The 18756-nt window shown below is 35.1% G+C and overlaps 1 protein-coding gene across 4 annotated transcripts in view; it reads left to right on the top strand.

The window, feature by feature from the left end:
- LOC132119634 (voltage-dependent calcium channel subunit alpha-2/delta-3-like) overlaps nucleotides 1–18531 on the top strand; it is a 40620-nt gene extending 22089 nt beyond the window's left edge. Inside the window, exons 13-38 of one of the 4 annotated variants that reach the window (XM_059529772.1) lie at nucleotides 734–867; nucleotides 1375–1392; nucleotides 4102–4173; nucleotides 5267–5347; nucleotides 5434–5508; nucleotides 7487–7570; nucleotides 7780–7851; nucleotides 8008–8069; nucleotides 8189–8256; nucleotides 9377–9422; nucleotides 9509–9606; nucleotides 9853–9946; nucleotides 10154–10249; nucleotides 10374–10495; nucleotides 11934–12011; nucleotides 12141–12202; nucleotides 12462–12506; nucleotides 12844–12906; nucleotides 13041–13111; nucleotides 14149–14224; nucleotides 14308–14348; nucleotides 14435–14490; nucleotides 14833–14947; nucleotides 17216–17331; nucleotides 17427–17506; nucleotides 17839–18531. In XM_059529772.1, coding sequence (XP_059385755.1) covers nucleotides 734–867; nucleotides 1375–1392; nucleotides 4102–4173; nucleotides 5267–5347; nucleotides 5434–5508; nucleotides 7487–7570; nucleotides 7780–7851; nucleotides 8008–8069; nucleotides 8189–8256; nucleotides 9377–9422; nucleotides 9509–9606; nucleotides 9853–9946; nucleotides 10154–10249; nucleotides 10374–10495; nucleotides 11934–12011; nucleotides 12141–12202; nucleotides 12462–12506; nucleotides 12844–12906; nucleotides 13041–13111; nucleotides 14149–14224; nucleotides 14308–14348; nucleotides 14435–14490; nucleotides 14833–14947; nucleotides 17216–17331; nucleotides 17427–17506; nucleotides 17839–17931 — 2018 coding nt within the window. In that variant the 3' untranslated portion in view covers nucleotides 17932–18531. Of the gene's footprint in view, nucleotides 1–733; nucleotides 868–1374; nucleotides 1393–4098; nucleotides 4174–5266; nucleotides 5348–5433; nucleotides 5509–7486; nucleotides 7571–7779; nucleotides 7852–8007; nucleotides 8070–8188; nucleotides 8257–9376; nucleotides 9423–9508; nucleotides 9607–9852; nucleotides 9947–10153; nucleotides 10250–10373; nucleotides 10496–11933; nucleotides 12012–12140; nucleotides 12203–12461; nucleotides 12507–12843; nucleotides 12907–13040; nucleotides 13112–14148; nucleotides 14225–14307; nucleotides 14349–14434; nucleotides 14491–14832; nucleotides 14948–17215; nucleotides 17332–17426; nucleotides 17507–17838 lie in introns of all 4 variants that reach the window. The other 3 variants (XM_059529771.1, XM_059529774.1, XM_059529773.1) reach the window with 3 other exon arrangements.
- Nucleotides 18532–18756: the final 225 nt, after the last annotated feature.

Raw genomic sequence — 18756 nt, 5'->3', positions numbered from 1 at the left:
TCCCCGAGAGATGCTTAGCACTTGTTGGCCCTTTTGCCTTCTGTCTGCGGTCCAGCTCACCCCTAAACCATCTGGATTGGGTTCAGGTCCGGTGACTGTGGAGGCCAGGTCATCTGGCGCAGCACCCCATCACTCTCCTTCTTGGTCAAATAGCCCTTGATGCCTTCAGTGTTGACTCTACAATTTTCATAGTCATGAAAATAAAGGTTTTTAAATGTTTTTGAACTTTAGTCTACTATGCTCACCAGTGCTGCATTTATTATTACAGCAAATACAGTAAAACTGTAATGTTGTGAAATGTCAGTACAATATAAAATAACTATTTTCTGTTTAAACTATTTAAAATGTATTTTTTTGCTTTGTCACATAATCCTACAGAAATCATTCTAATAATTTGCTGATTAGGTGTATACCTTTCTTAATAATATCAATGCTGAAAACAGTTGTGCTGCTTAATATTTTTGTGTAATTTTCAGGATTCTTCGAAAGTACAGCCTTAATTTGAAATAAAAAATTGTAACAATGTAATTGTGCTTTATTAAATTACAATGACAGTTAAAAATGAAGTCATTATGTATGTGTACAGGGTTCATAGAAACTGTTACCAAAATGTGCACGCACACACACACACACACACGTGTGTGTATGTATATGTATATGTGTGTTTAAGTTTCAGAGAGTAATTCTAATTCTAGAGTAATTCTAATATGCAATGTTGCTATATGTTGTGCAGGTTACTTTAGTCAGATCTCCACGCTGGCTGATGTTCAGGAGAACGTGATGCGGTATTTGCATGTGATGAGCAGACCTAAAGTTATCGACCATGAACATGACACAGTCTGGACTGAAGCCTATGTGGACAGCGCAGTAAGTATAAATAAGTGTACACCATCTGTATCCCTTACAGAAACGTACAATGTGAACCATAGTTTCTGCAAAAATACGACTGTTTCTAAAATAAGATACACATAAGATAACATTTGTATTTATAAATCACCACCATTATCAAAAATACATTCATTTGAAGAGATTTCTTACACTGTAATTTTCATTTATTTACAGTACCATTAACAACTGTAGTAAGTATCTATGGTATTTTGGCAGAAATTAATGCCACTATGTTACATTTTTGTAAAGGGTTTGCTGTCTAAAAAATTGAATGTGTTTTCTCCAATCATTCACCTTCATAAAATGCAACTCAGTCCTCATTAGTAGCTCCGTTAACTCCCTGAAGGTCTCATCAAGACATTCTTCCATTCAGTGAGCACTGCGAGAACGAGAACAGGTCACACACCGTGCAGTGTGTCTCTTGTATGTGTGTAGTCGTGAGCACATGTCAATGACAGTATTATTTTTCTCCCTGTGTCCCTATAGCTCGCACAGGCGCACAAGGTAACAGTCGTAACCGGTGTCTCCGCGGCTCTGTTCCCAAACCTAGTGAGCTGCCTACGGAGGCAGCATTTTAAGGGACAACACGCACAACATAAAGGCTGTTCCTTCTAAGATACCTGAAAATAGCCAAATTTCTGTGGCAGCGTTGCATGTATATAACTTAGTAAAGAAGCCAAAACCAGAATGCATTTTGACAAGTTCAAGGGGGAAAAACATATCTTAGAAATAAGGTACAAAAGCTGTCACTGGGGTGGTACTCTTTCGAAAGATACCTTATTTTACCTGATTTACTCCTAAAAGGTGCATTTTAGTGCCTTAAAGGTATCGTTATTTTCACCACTTAAGACAGCTTTTGTCAATTTTTTATATATTTTCAAATGTAATTTATTCCTGTGGCAAAACTGAATTTTCAGCATCATTACTCCAGTTTTCATTGTCACATGATCCTTCAGAAATCATTCTAATATGCCGATTTGCTGCTTAGGAAACATTTATTATCAATGTTAAACATATTATCAATGTTGAAAAATATTTTTGCTTGTTAATATTTTTATGGAAACCATGAAATTCCAAAGTTATTTTTACTTTAAAGTTTAATGACTCTAAAGACTGGACTAATGATGCTGAAAATTCAGCTTTGCATCACAAAATAAATAAATAAAATAAAATAAAATAAAATAAAATAAAATAAAATAAAATAAAATAAAATGAAAGTAACAGTTTCCTATTTTAATACATCTTAAATTGTAATAATATTCCACAATATAACTGTTTTAACTGTGTTTTAGTCAAATAAATGCAGCAATGCACTTAGTATAAATAGTAATTTTTTTCATACTTTTAAATGGTATTATATAGTACCAAAATGTTACATTGTAGTAGTTTTGAAAGGGTACCGCCCCAGTGGCAGCTTTTGTACCTTTTTCCGAGTGTACAAATTGCAGATTGTATGCATTTAATTAATTCAATACTGACAAATATAACTAAAATTGTTCAAACTATTATTCTCAATACTTGTGCATTTTTGTTCATTTGAGGTTTGTACTTGCTCTCTTTAACATTATTTGTATGCCATACGACAGAATGTTCTAAATCATTCACTTAAATTAGAATGCTGCCTATGTAGACTGTAGTCAGCAAGGCAGCTGACTGGGTTTTGGAACAGAGCCTGTTTTGTGTCCATTCTGTCACTGGTGTCTTGCAGCATTTCCTCATCGTAATTTGTTTTCAGCATTCCGTTTCTGGAATCTGAAATGCTTTATTATAGTACTTGAACGCAGATGTGGTGCAGAGTGCTACAGGGAAACGCAGTAAACAGGTTGAGAAAGTGCAAGATGAAAGCCAGAGAGGGCGAGATGTGGTCAGAGATAGGGTTTGGTTTCACTCTGCTGGGTGCGTCGAGTGCCATTCCATTTCTGATAAGAGCGACTCATACACACACACAAATGCCAGACAGTGTTCACATCTACCCAATGTCTTTGACCCCCCCCCCCATCTCTCTCTCTCTCTTTCTCTCTCTCACAAACACACACACACACACACACACATGGGCATTGGCGTAGGATGTTGGGAATTGTTCTCCGGAGTGTGTGTTGCTGTATCTTGGCCACTGAGACACCCCATTCATCATTTTGTGGATCATTGGCTTTTATCTCCTAAAGCCGTTATAAAACTGACATTGGAGCAGAGGGGGTGAGAGAGGCAGACACTGGGAGAAAGAGAGAAGGGAGGAGGGGGGAAGGAGAGGAAGGAGGAAGCACAAGGTTAATTCACAGATTTCAATTTGGCTCCTGCAGGAAACACCTCTAGTGTTCTGCACGAAGCCAACCAGACTGAACAAATGTTGGACAAAACCCAAACTGAGATTGAGCCTTTTTTTTTTAAACTCTAAAATGTGAAACAAGAATAAGAGAGACTTTAGAGCCCTCTTCAGTGGGACTGGAGGAGATTTTTGCTGTTGTTTTAGAAACTAACCTGCCAATCTGATTGTGGAACAAGGCCAATGATGCTTAAAGATACACACTTTAAACAAGATTTAAAGGGATAGTTCACTCAAAATAATGAAATTGTTTACTTAATATATATATTTGAATGTACATGAACAGAAATGGGGATGTGAGATCTAAAACAGAGGAGATTTTCTGCAAAAATAGTATTCGATTTTCAGTCAGACATTTAATACAGCACACAAGCCGTTTTGTCCCAGTTCACTTTTATTATTTTCATTGTATTTTATTGTTCCCCTAAAAAAAAAAAAAAGAAAAGAAAAGAAAAAGAAAGTCTTACAGGTTTGGAATGTCATTGGTAATTTTTTACTGGGATTGGGATATTTCTTTTTGTTTTCTTTCTGTTTTCCTATTTCACAAACACAAACAAGGGGAACCTTCTCAAGGGCCCGTGTAAAACATGCATAATGGACACACACACATAAGGGTGAGGTGAGGGAATTGCAGACCTAGTTTCAGCGAGCTCATGCGTTAAATCATGTCAGCGTTCATCGTGCCCGCAGCTGAGCTTACAGTTCAGCTCCAGAGATGAAGCATCTTCACCAGATCACCCTTCACTTGTCTACACCTCGCACGGCCATTAATCAAACGTTGGTTTGAATATTTCATGTATTTATTTTTTGACTTATACATGACTTTTTTTTCTCAGATGTTCATGTAAATTTTGAAAAAGTCTGAAAGTCTTCTGTTGATCTGTCAGCAGCTTGGAGAGAATAAAAGTCCGAACCCGATGACCACAGTGGCCATGCCTGTGTTTAGCACCAAGAATGAAACGGTGAGGAGTGTGTGTGTGTGTGTGTGTGTGTCAGAACTAAACAAAACACATAAAATGTGTAAAGTTTAGCAACAAATTAAATACATATTTTAGCATGGATACATTCAGTGTTAATATTAAAGCATATTCCAAAAACTCCAAATATTTTTAAAAGGTTTCCATATTAAATTGTCATAACAATATTAATATTATTAATATCAATAATGTATATTTAATATATATATATATATATTTATAATATACACACACACACATATTTATATACTTTTTTAATAATGTAAAATAGAATACACATTTTAGAATATACATTATTATTAATAATGTACATTAATTTTATATAACAAGTTTACATACAGAATTATAAATAACAACTATATTAATACATTTTACATTTTAATAATACAGAGTTTCCATATAAAACTATAATAACAATGTCAATATTATTACTATCATTATTATATCATATATATCATTCAAAAATGTAAGAATATTAATATTAATTTAAATGTTAGTGTTAATATTATCGATAATTAATATGAATTAACTATAACTCTCAATATTAATGTATATTCTAAAACATCTATTCTTTCCAAATGGAACTATAACAAAATTATTAATGACAATTTTAAAAGCTAAAATGAATGTCAAGATTTTCAGTGGCCTATTTCTCACACAAATCTATTTTATGACTTTTAAAGGCTTGAAATATAATGCACAGGTTGCATTGACCAATTTTAGAGTGTGTCTGTGTCTGTTTGAGGAATGACGTTTTCATTGTAATTTTATTTATAAAAAAAAAAAAAAAAAAATTGTTTGATTACTTAATCCAACTCATCAGAACACTCTCATTTATAGTATGATATATTATCAACAGTGTTTCACTTATCCTTAATCATTAATACCATCAATATCCACCATACAAAAACCTCAAATAACTTATTTATCTCGCCATCTGTCAAACGTCAAACCTGTCAGTCTGTTGGTGTTTGTATCAGTGTTTATCCAATATGAATGTGCACACTTTATGTATGAATATGAGACAAATGCATATGTGTGAAAATAAAGTGATTTTACAGTATGTGTCCCTCCGCAGAAAAACCAAGGAATCCTGCTAGGAGTCGTAGGCACTGACATCCCTATTCAAGAGTTAATGAAAACCATCCCAAAACACAAGGTATGACATTACCACCATTTATATATTAAAGCGGGCTGGGGTACATTACTGTTATAATTTTTTAAATCTCATCTTCTTTTCTCCAGCTTGGAATACATGGATATGCGTTTGCCATTACCAATAACGGATATATCCTGACGCATCCCGACCTGAGGCCCATGGTAAGCACTGATATCTTGTTTTGGGCCCATATCCAGCCTGGTATTAGGATTATGATTTCAAACAGAGCTGGAATATGATACAATAGACAATCAACTACATCCACAGCCCAAACAGGCTGGCTCAGGTAAAATCTACCCACACATGCAGAGTGCTTGTGAGAGCGCTGGTGGGACGCTGAAGTGCATCATGGGAGATGTAGTTTTTGTAATCCCAACCCTTTTCCTCTGATATATTGCATGCAGGAATAAAAGCCCATTCATGTGCCTGCCAGGGCTGATCAGAGCACTGAGGTAACTCACCCTTCACAGGGACACCCCTCACTCCGCTCAGTCACCACTTGTGACTACGTGTGCGTGCGTGCGTCTCTTTGTGTCGTGAACGTGTTGGTGTTCTCGTTGTAATGTGGCTCCAGTGCTGCTGTGTATTAGTTTGTGTTTGCATAGCGGTGGTGTGCATCAGTCAAGGCTTCTGAGTGTGTATTTACAGACCACACTGACTCAGCAGGGACAATGTCATTGAATGTGCTAAATGCTAAAATGTGTAGTATAAGTGTAAGTTGCATTGGTTATGAACTGGACTGAATTCAAGTATGACACAAAGTAACATTCTTATTAAACTTTATAACTAATTTTAGGCTCTGTTGCAAACCTTAATGAGCTGAATATCTAGACAAATATTTTAGTAATCATAACTCTCAATGTGAAAGCTGTTCCAAACAGTAGAAAGCAATGTAATGCTGGATTTTAACAGTATTTGTCATTATATGTGGTCATTATATGTTATATGTATCCTTCACGGGTATCCCAGAATACATTGCAACAATGTATTTAGTAGTTTATATATATATCCTTTATCCTATATCCAAAATATGTGTATTAATTGCAATAAAAAATAAAATTTAGAAATGTTGCCATGGCAACTAACTCAAATAAAATTAGTTGAAGTGCTAAAATTACTAAAACTGAATTAAGTTAAATAGACATTAAAATATACAAAAACAAAAATGACAGCACATAACAAAATAACTGTAACTTCACATTAAGGATATATAAAAAGCTGTCAATGTGAAATAACACTGTCGATTAGTATTTTATTTTTGTGTGTGTGTTTGTTATAGTTTTGAATCATTATCTTAAAAACATGCTAAATTGTGGAATTCTGTACCTGCTTGCCTTAAAATATATAAAGTAAAAAAAAAAAAATGTGTGACTTCTCGTGTGCTCCCCATGACGAAACACCATTACTGTAATATTTGCATCATTTCATTTTACATAAAGTGTTTGAATTCAGAGGTACTATTTTGTTGAGAATGCTGCCTATGTATACAGCAGACGGCAAGACAACACATTAGGGATTGGAACAGAGCCACTGACTGACTGAATTTCCAAAGCCAATCTGAGCAAAAACGATTAGACTGATTATTTTGACACAGATCCCCATAAGCCGAATATTGGCTGCTCTGAGCGTGCAAACAAATCTCATTCCCAAAGTTTGTCGATCCTGCTCCTGGAGTCCCTAAGCACTGCACATACTGGATGTAAAGGTGCTGTAAGCAACATTTTGGAATACCACACCTATAATGTCTCAACTACTGACAAATCACTGAAATAGCTGTCCTCAGAAATCAAACCTGTCTCAGTGACAGCACTAGAATCTGTAATCGGTAAATAAGAGTCAGGCAAGCGGCCCAAGCCTTTAAGCCAATCAGAAAACCAGTTTTGTGTGGTTGACGTTAGCAAAATGGTAAAACTGAGCAAATTGTTTACAGCACCTTCATCATCTGATCAGACACATAAATGCGCAATGCTAGTTGGAAACCCGAGGAGCAGGAGTGCGAAACGCTAGATTAATGGCCTCTATACAACGTACTGTATATTTCTGTCTCCATCGTGTTACCCATATGATCCCAGTTCCTAACTGTATCTGCTCTGCCGTCCTCTAAGGCACTTCCTGTCCTCTTTGTGTCTCTTCCTACAGTACCAGGAGGGCCAGAAGAGGAAGAAACCCAGTTACAGCAGCGTGGACCTGTCAGAGGTGGAATGGGAGGACACAGAGGATGTTGTATGCACCAGTTGTTATTGAGTGCACTCAATACAGTACACTTAGACCAGAAACATACTTTATGCAATTAGACAAAGCATCGCAGGTTCTCAGTCCTGTTGTGCATTAGGTTCACATACTGTACTTGCATAAAGTGTTTGCATCTTAGAAGTGTTGACAAATAGTATTAAAGTGAATAAGTGCTGCTTCATTAATGTGTTTATTTGTAGTTACGAACAGCGATGGTGAACAGACGAACTGGCACTTTCTCCATGGAAGTAAAAAGAACAGTGGACAAAGGGGTAACATTTTCATCTTTGCATGCAAGAATTACAATGATATAGGATATTAGAGTCATATAATAAAAAAAGCATTGGCTCAATAGCAAAATATAAAAAAAAACCTCACATGACTGTTTAAAGTTATAATGTTTTATCTTTGAATTTGTTCCCCACCAGAAACGTGTCTTGACGATGCACAATGATTATTACTACACTGATATCAAAGGAACTCCATTTAGGTCAGTAATGACTCATATATGTAAATGCTTTTTCATTTGAACAAACGATTGAAAGTTTGTGACATTGTGATGATGAGAATATGACTTTTTAAATATGTGTTTTCCTGTATGTGATGTAGTGTAGGTGTGGCGCTCTCTCGAGGACATGGGAAATACTTCTTCAAGGGAAGTGTTTCACTAGAAGCCGGTGAGGATTTTGTTTATTAGCAAGACTTATGAAAAACAATGCCAAAGTGAGGCAGTACTTACAGTTAAAACATTTGCACATATTATCGTCTAGTAGCTGTAAATAGTTTTTTTTTCTGTGAATATCTGTGATTATTTCATAAGTAAGCAGTCCTATTAAAGGTCTGGTATCTTGGTTATTTTTCATGTTTCATCATTGTTATATGCTTATTTTTTATTTATTTTTTTATTATTGGCCCTTTACATAGTTTGGTTTTGGTATGAACATTTCAAGTATTTCAGATTGGTGTATTTATATTGGTGAATCATGAATTTCTCATGCACTTTTTCCCTTAATATATTCATAACCAGATCAATCCTCTAAACCCTTGCATATTAAAATGCAAGGCTCAACAATTTACTTTTGTTGAGTATTATATATCATAGACAAAGAAAGGGGGGAAATCTATATACTATATTAACCTTAATAAGGCCAAAACTGAGCAAAGAAAAAAAATCAATTTGGTGCAGTTGCTTGTATTTATATTACCAAGGATATGAAAATAATGTAAAGATTATCAAGTAAACTTAAGTTGTGTCAGTGCACAACTTAAGTGATGAAGTGATCATCTTGAAATATTACTAACAATATAAAATGTATTCTTATATTTACTTTATAAAAAATATATACATAGAGATTTAGATAGCTCTATGAGATAAAGATTTAATAGCAAAAAAGACACCTTAACCACAACCTGAGGATGAACATATTTACAGTTGTGCAAAAAAGCCTTTTTACTTGCTAAAAAATTAGTATTAACAGCATAAACAGAAAGTATGTAGTAGACTGTGTACAACAGGTTTTCGAGCAAAGTTGATCATTTAATCATACAGAGGGTTTATAGGGTTAAACTTATTTCAGTGTCCAGTGAACTATAAATTATGTTTAAGACCAGTCTTTCATAGGTGCACAGATCTGAGATATTCCTCTCTTCTAGCATGAAAACACAAATTTCATAAAACTGTCAGTGTTTTTAAATAGCACTGATACTAGATGATTTCTCCACAAGTATGTAGGACTTCCCAATACTTCCAGTTCATCTGTAATTCTCTCTAAGATCTCTTCCACACATTTCGTTTAGGTCTACATGATCTGGAGCAGCCGGATGTTGCCCTTGCCGATGAATGGTAAAGACCTTTATTGACGCTCAACGTATTATTATCTACTACTGTAATTAATCACACAAGTAATACATCTTGTCTTTGTGTTTCAGGACATACTGTAACACAGATGAGCACCATGATCATCATCACCTGACTCAAGTTCAGGCCATCAGACTCTACATGACCAGCCGCAAACCACATCTCAAATGTGACCAGCATTTCAGATTAACTTTTTAATGTTCTCATTATAATCGCTACATCAGTAATTTTTCAGTTTTTAGTTAAATGAGCTCAATTTCATACTACAGTATACAGTAGCAGTTGCTCCTGCAATGCAGTTTTGCCACATTGTCCTTCATCTAGATCTTACACCTTGCTTACAAATTTACCCCATTAAAGTTGCTGTGCGATGAGTATTATGGAGTGTGTAAATGTCCTCTTGTGTGTGTTGTAGGTGATAGAGAGCTGATTCAGCAGGTTTTGTTTGACGCGGTTGTAACGGCTCCCTTAGAAGCGTATTGGACTGGACTGGCCCTCAATAAGTCTGAGTGAGTCTAGACTTTTACTTGGTCATATTTACTAAATTAGTTTTAAGAAATCTTTAAGTTTAGTAAATTTCTTACATGACTATTTTCCACCTCCTGTCTGTTGGTTAGGTTGGTTGGGTGGATAGGAAAACTATGAGAACTTTCATACTCCATCTTGCCTCATACACGGTCTTGCCTAAAACTGTTTTTGTTTATTTTCATCAACAGGAACTCTGATAAAGGGGTTGAGATTGCTTTTCTCGGCACTCGAACTGGCCTTTCCAGGACCAACCTTTTTGTGGTTCCTGAGCAGCTGACCAATCAGTGAGTCTTAATGCAAATGACTGGCCAATGATTCTGATCTCGTTACGCTGACCAATAAAAGGCCTCTGAGTGTAAATGATTATTGATGAAGTAAAATATCCTCCGTATTTGCATGTGTTTGTAGAGATTTTCTCACCGCGGAAGACAGGGAGGGCGTCTTTAATGCAGATCACTTTCCTTTGTGGTATAAAAGAGCCGCAGAGCAGGTGCCCGGCACCTTTGTGTACTCCATTCCCTTCAGTTCAGGTATGATGCTCAAGCACATGAACACACATCCATGTCATGCAACATACATCAAGCATTCAAGGACAATGCAGCTAAAACTGTAAACTCAGTTAATTCTGATTGCATTTCAGTCCATAATTATGTTGATAGCAAAAAGTAATGTTTTTAAGTGCGGAGATAAAAAGGGAAGTGTGCGACTAATTATTATTATTATTATTTTTATTTATTTATTTTTTTTGCATGATACAAACATATCCAAAATTGTGAATTTAGTTGCATAAAAAAAGAAACAGCACAACTTTCCTCAACATGACAGGACGAGAACACTTTTTACGAAGTGAAGTATCATTCATGCCTTTAGCAAAACAGTCTAGGACAAGTTAAGCACTGAAAGTTTTTGCTTGGGTTTAGAGATTGTTCAAATTAATTATAGTTATTGACATAATTCTGTATTACTACTTAGCTATTGCTCCACCACACATCTTTAGACCATCACTCGTGATTTGTTTGGCTTAGATCATCATATAACTCATATTTCATGTAACTCTTATTTTGTGGTTTGTTACTCTAGCTGCACTGTACTGCTTTCCTCACGCAGACTGTCTGCTTATCTCTCTTTCCTTCGCCTGTAATTAATGTGCCCTACTTTTACGTTCATGCAATGTGTGTGTGTGTGTGTGTGTGTGTGACAGATCAGGATCATTACATCCCACTCATCAGCTCTTGGGCTCCTTATCACCCAGACAGCGCTGAACTCTTCTCTGATCAAACACTCTCCCTCATCTGCCTGTACCACTAGAAATGTGCTCTATTTCATCATGTAACTGAGTGTTTGTTTCCATCCATGCCACTTTTGATCTGAATATGCAAACGAACGAGTCACTCTTTAATGGATTTATGCTTATAAATATTTATGTAAATAAATGCTGCCCTCTGGTGTTTATGACATGTCATTTGGAGCAATGGCATACCATTTTATTGTATGTCCAAATCAAAAAGTAATATTTTATTTTATTTTTCCCCACAAGAGAACAGTATTTTATTCAGCCTTGGTCATATTTTCTTTTATCTTCTGTAGTTTAATTCAAGTTTTTAGAATATTAAAGACTTCATTTTTTTTGTCTGTCTAATTTAACCACTTTGTACCACTTGACAGATAAATTTACACTTTTATGTTAATAATAATAGATAAACGGTAAATATAATTTTTGCATCCCTTTCTAAATGGTCTTAAGCCTGTTTATCTTGATTTCATGATTATATGCTTAGCTACATTTCATCATTTGTATTTAGCATTGTTTTTCCCCCTCAGAACAGACCTGCAAGCCATTTTTGCATGATAAACCAGCAGTTTTAGTGGATGATTTAATATATGGACCTGTTCTCATGTTCATTGATGATTTTGCTATAAATGCTGTATAAGAAGGCATTAATGGCCATTTGTGCTATTTCTTTTAAGGGGGTGAAAATAAGAGTGTGGTTTTGGCGAGCACTGCTATCCAACTACTCGATGACAGGAAGTCTCCAATAGTGGCAGGTACTGTCTTCCTATTTCAACGAAAATGTAATACATTACAAAATATCATTTTTCAAATGTATCATTGGCCTATAACACAGACCACAGCTAAACCTCATTTTATGAAATGTGTTTTTATGACACTTAAAGCTGTGGGGATTCAAATGAAGTTGGAATTCTTTCAGAGAAAATTTTGGACGGCCAGTCGCCAGGTAAGCACACATATATGCTCATGGGAATATAATTATATATATATATATATATTTATCAAGCCAGACCTTGTAGAACTGATGTGTTGAATTGAGTATTATGATTTTCTGCATAAGAGCTCTGTTTGATGTGTTCATGAGCAAGAGACCATAATGATAGATATTGCTCTAAGATAATAACTCTTTATTAGCATGAATCTTTATATAAATGACATTCATGTACATTTGCTTCATGTCTTCATCACTGCGTGTGTCCACACAGTGCAATGCTCTGGATGGGAAATGTACCATCAGCTGTGATAATGAGGTAAATGTGACTCTGTTTCTCTCCCTTTGGCCATATTTTCAGTGATGGAGCTCATAAAATGGCCTGTATTCACCACATGCTTATTATACAATGGACATTTCTGGAACATGACAGGCTTACTAGATCAGTCTGCACTTCTTTTATGATATATGACATATGACAGTGCCTCGTAGCGTTTCTCATTTTAAATTCTGCTTCTTTTATTAACAGCTTTTGCATAAAAAGCTTTAAAATGCGTCTTACTTGACGTTTGTAATGATTTAAGAAGATGACAACAGACCAAAGCTTGCTGAATAATTCATTTAAATTAATATTCTCTGTTTCTGACTCACATTAGGACATTAAATGTTATCTAATAGACAACAATGGCTTCATCTTGGTCTCTGAAGACACTTCACAGGTATGACATACAGAGAATTGTAGCACAAGAGCTGTATGAAAATACTAGGCAGATTAAAAATCATCCTTTGTTGTCAGTATGTCAGTAACTTTCTGTAACTTTAACTATAACCTTCCATAATGTGCTTCCCACAGACAAACCTCTTCTTTGGAGAAGTGGAGGGAGCCGTGATGAACAAACTGCTTCTGATGGGCTCATTTAAAAAGTGAGAGAAGGCACACAGTCTCTCTCTCTCTCTCTCTCTCTCTCTCTCTCTTTCTCTCTCACACACACACACACACACACACACACACAGACAGACAGATAAATGTTAAATTAATTAACCTATTTTGTCAGGTTCCAAGATTTTACATTGTACAGCTGTAAACCTGTAAAAAGTAAATGCCCTATTTTGTATAGAATGAGGTCAATAAAAACAAATATTGGGGAAGTACAGCATGTACAGCAACAACAACAAAAAAAAAGAGTAATATTTATTATCTTTTTTGGAATACTGAAAATAAAAAGTTACTTCAATACTGATTTTTTTTTTCTTTTTTTGTTTTTTACTTTTTATATTTTTTGTCTTTATATTTTTTTATATTTTGTGTCTTTTGTCTGGTTGTTTACAGAAAAAGTATCCTGAATTATTATCCTGATTTACAGTACTGTTTTAAGCATAACACTCTCTAAATTGTGCTATATTTAGAAAAATAAATAGCTATATATATATTTTTTTTACTTCACAAATACGTATTTACTGAAACCTGCATTGTTTAGCTTGTGATTGGTTGTCTGTTCGATACTAAAATTTTATAAAACATTTAGATTAGTTACCATTGTTGGTTGATTCATTAACATTAACAAGGTTAAATACATTTGTTACATATATTTATTCATCTTTATTAATGAATGCAGCTGTTAATTTTTAGTTCATGTTAACCCATACCCATTAACAGACTTTTTATTCTTATAATGTAGTAGCAAATATTGACATTTAACAATAACAAAGGTTAATAAATGCTTTAGAATTATTTAGTTAACTAGTTAATTTTAAATATTGTAGCCTAGTTACCTTTCAATCTATCACCACCTGCACTGAAATATGGCACATAAAGCAAGGTCAAAAGTACTAAATTCATAAAAAAATGTATGAAATGTTCCTTAAGCCAGTGTTAAAGTGGCTTTATCCTGGGGTTTAATAAGATATTAACCCAAGGTTGCCTTTAGTAGTGAATCTGCTTCTACTTTTGTTTCTGCTAGGATTAATTTGTATGACTATCAGGCTCTGTGTAAAGAGTTCGCAGGCAGCAGTGACAGCGCACGCACTCTGCTGGATGTGAGTACACTAGCTATCATCTGTGATGTAGTGTTAGACTTCTGTTTCCTGTCTCCACTGACACGCTGCTCTCTTCCTTTCAGCCCTTCACCACTGTGAAATGGCTCTTGACTGAAGTCGTCATGTGAGATAAAAAGCCTTTTTCCTTATAATTATTGTCAGCTTGGGATTTTCACTCTGTATTTGAGTGGAAATGTGTCTTTTCCACAGATTTCTGCTGGAGTTCAACCTGTACAGCTGGTGGAACTTTGACTCGACAGTCAAAGGTATCAGTCCACGTACAGTATGACAGGGACTCTTTTAGAAACATGTTAATGGGGTTACATGCATCTGTGAGCATGCCCATGTTATTTTTCATTTCTTCCACATGCTATATAATAGTTATTAGATTTTCATTTAATACAGATTAATTGAGATTTATAGGCTTTTTAATTCTTTAAGGCGAAGACATGTGAATAACACATAGCAATAAATAAATAGTTTGTATATACTGTAATATTGGGTATCATGACCATAATGCAAACAAAAAAGATGTATATTGAAATATATCTAAATAATTTATATTAGATGTACAGTGCCATTTTTGAATTTAGTGTTCATGTGTGCAGCCCAGAGAGCTCAGAGGACAATGATGGTGCCGTGTGACACTGAATACCCAGCTTTCGTCTCTGAGCGCACCATCAAAGAGACCACAGGGAACATTGACTGTGGTGGCTGTGCACGGTGAGAACATCGGTTTCTGTGTGTGTGCATGCTTATTTATAATGCACAGCAGAAAGAAGTAGGAATTGGTGGAAATTTGTGTTTTGAAACAAAGTACTTTAAAATGATTCTGATGCAACACCGATGCATGTTCTAATGAAGCATTGTGCTGTTCTTAAAGTGATGCAGATTAAGAGGTCGCTGTACTAGCATTTCCTTTGTGAAAACTATAAAACCACACTTGGTGATGTATTTTACATTGTTACATGCATAAACATAACATAGAGACGGCAGAGGCAGGCAAAGGCTCATTTAAAAAGGGGTATATTTATTAAAGGTTTACTTTGAACCAGAGAGAGAGGAAAGGTTACACCAAAAACCACAGATTCAGCCCCTGGTCTAGTTTTCACTTTTGTTTTCCAGCAAAAGTCCCGTACTTGCTTCCAGCGTCACCATAGCATTTATACCACTCTGCTCATTAGGAACAGGTGTAAGAAATCAGCACCTAATAAACAATAGAGACGAAACAAAAACTCTTGTCCACTAGGGGGCAGCCGTAATTAGTACAAGCATTACTTAAACGAAATAAACTTCATTCGCGTGTAACATACATTATATGATATTAAATAATTTATATAATACATTTCTATTAACTTCAATTGTAGCATGAAAACATTTGAACCATTAGCTTCTATTTTTGTTGTTTCTAGTAGCTATAAACTGTAATGCCAATTCTTAATATTCCTCTTCTTGACACATATATTTAAAGTAGAAGATAGAAAGTAAAACAATATTTAATATACAACTGAAAGGCCTTAGATATAGACATAGTCTCTGACAGACACCCTCACACTTTTAATTAAAAAAGCATCCAGCTAGAACACCCTCACACTTCTAATTAAAAAAGCATCTAGCTATATAAGTATAAGAGCCCATGTCACAAATAACTGAAACTCTTCTGTAGAAAGTGGTTAAGCCTGTATGTGGCTATTTTGCTATCAATAGCAGTGGCACACATACTGAAAGAATAAACATAGCATGATCTGACAAAATTAAACAGAGCTGGGCTTCACAGTCTCTCATATCTATGTAGCTACAGTAAATGTCACGTAGACAATAATAATTGTTCCACAGTATTCTGGTATCATGCTTATTTATATAGAATATAACAGAACATGTATTTTATAGATATTTAGTAATAAGATGTTTAAATTCTGTTTTAAAGGGAAAGTTCACCCACATTTTTTTCCACTTCTTTTAAAGTAGCTCCATACCTGTCTGAGTTTCTTTCTTCTGTTGAGCACAAAATTTGATATTTTAAACTTTAAATGCATACTTCGGGTCTTTAGAAACCTGGGACGTAATTTAAGGTGGCACTGTTTGATGGACAATGATGGCGTGATGTTTCACTCATAATTACCGCAGGCATAAAACAAAAGAATAAAATCAGCAAAAATGTAATTGGCTTGAATGGCTTTACTGCAGAGCAATTACTATATGCAATGAAATATAAGTGTCACTGTCATTTGATCAATATTAAAATATAGATTAAGTCAATGAAAATGATAGTTTTCAGAATATGGTTGAGAAAAACGAGCTAGATGCTGAATGTACTGAGTAAGTGCTGATGACACTGATGGAAAAATAATCTGCTTCAAGTTTCAGAAGGTAATGGAATATCCTTGATTTAATTATTATTTTGTAATTGTTATTAAAATATCAGGAGAATTTTTTTTAGTTAGAGATCCATCGGTGCTGGATATATACTGTAGGTCCGGGTTCCTAAAGTCCTGAATATGTAATAATGATTGGCGAAACATCTAGGCATTTAAGGGTTAATGAATGTTGGTAACCAAACAGTTGACGGTAGCCATTGACTTCCATTGTAGTAAGTCAATGGCTACCGTCAACTGTTTGATTACAGACATTCTTCAAAATGTCTTGTGTTTCAACAGAAGAGAGAAACTCATACAGGTTTGGAGAGTGAGTAAATCATGACAGAATTTGCATTGTTGTGTAAACTATCCTTCTTGAGCTATAGAGTTTAGATATTTGGACATTTTTGAATTTAGGTAAAATATAGTCATGTTTTAGTGTTTTTTTTTTCTTTGACATGCAGAAATGTATGTTTACTTTATGTGTGGTTTCTCTGGTTAGGCCTAAAGAGGGTTTATTTTTATAGGTCAGACCTGATTCGTCATCAGGTTAATAACAAACACATCTATGTGTTTTGTGAAAAAGAATCTCTTATCTTGTTTTGGTTTTGTTTTTGTACTTTTCCTCTTTTAGGACCTTTGTTATTCAGCAGATTCCCAGCAGTAACTTGTTCATGGTGGTTGTTGAGAATAAATGTGACTGTAGCTCCACCCCTCCGGTTACCATGGCGCCCATCGAGATCATTTATATCCTTTTTTATAAAATAACAAAACATCTTCTTGTTTAGAATGTTATGTTTAGCATGAGTATTGTATAATTATCAGCCTTGACCTCTGAGCACATAATGAGTCTCTGAAGTGTGACAGGCTGAAGTTTCAAAAGGATCGCAAACGGCCAAAGTCCTGTCATCCATTTCATCCAGAGGTACATTCATGATGTTGTAGTATTGATCAACACCATACCAGATAACTATACTGAAAAGTTTTTCAGTATTTTGAAACTGCTGTTCACGTACTTCATAATCAAATATTTTATTTTAAAGTAACCCATTCACTCTGCCTGTAAAATGCTCATCCACATCATAACTGAAAGAAAGTACACTTGAAAAGTTTTAGTGGACCATTCACTCTTCCATTGTATACCTCTTGCAGGGCTTTTAGCTCATTTGGAGTAATTCTGTGGCTGAAAATTACATTTATCCATTCTATTTGAATGTGTAATATTCAATGGTTTTGTGTCATTCTATTTTTTTACAGGAGAACGCTATGGAATGTGGATCAGCGAATGCTTTGAGTTTTCCACAGGTGGCTATTTTATTCTCAGTGTTGCCATTTGTGATCAGCAGGTGACCTCTGACCCCTGCCTTGACCCGTTAGGCTTACTATACACTCGAATCAGAGAGCCTTGCTTCTGCCAAACATGAGTTCACAGAGACGAAATCATCTTTGTGATGTCTGGATTCCTGAAGATAGATGATATTTATTACAAAGACTGTGTTAGAATGTGCTGAGTGTTTTCTTCATACATGTGGACCAGTGAACAAGCCTGGATATCAATGGCCACCACGAGCGTCACAGCTAAATGCAGTCCATGTAGCTGTTCTTCAAGGTGCATACACCTCAACTTTAGTCTTAATCTGTACTGTGTGAAGCGCAGCAAAAAACTGAGCAGAAATGTCTTTTATTTCTTTATTATTTGCCTGTCTTTCAGATTTATTCTGTTTTTAATTTGGAGTCTTAAGATGCATGATGTGACAAAATAGGAATATTTCACAGAGCTGTTTGTAAGAATAGCATACATTGTCATCAAAAGATGAGATGTGGATTCTTCACAAACTTTATAAGTTTTGCCTGCTTAAAAACCTACTTGGAAAATAACTTTTAATTGCCTAATCCCTTTAAATCAAAGGAAAGCCATGTTATGTAAATAAAAACATATTTTCCATCATTTTTCTGACTCACTGAGTGTGCTATTTATAAACTTTGAGTTATAATAAGACAAAGATCTATATCTCTTGACGTGAATGCATGGCGGAGACTGACACGGAAGAGAAGAAATTGTTGAATAAAGTTGTTATTTTTGTTTTCTTTGCACACAAAAAGTATTCTCGCAGCTTCATAAAATTACAGCCGATCTACTGATGTCACATGGACTATTTTATTGATGTCCTTGTT

Source organism: Carassius carassius, chromosome 38 (assembly GCF_963082965.1).
Source record: "Carassius carassius chromosome 38, fCarCar2.1, whole genome shotgun sequence".
NCBI classification, from domain to species: domain Eukaryota; kingdom Metazoa; phylum Chordata; class Actinopteri; order Cypriniformes; family Cyprinidae; genus Carassius; species Carassius carassius.
The sequence above is the reverse complement of the archived record's forward strand: the minus strand, read 5'-3'. Positions and strand labels throughout refer to the sequence as shown.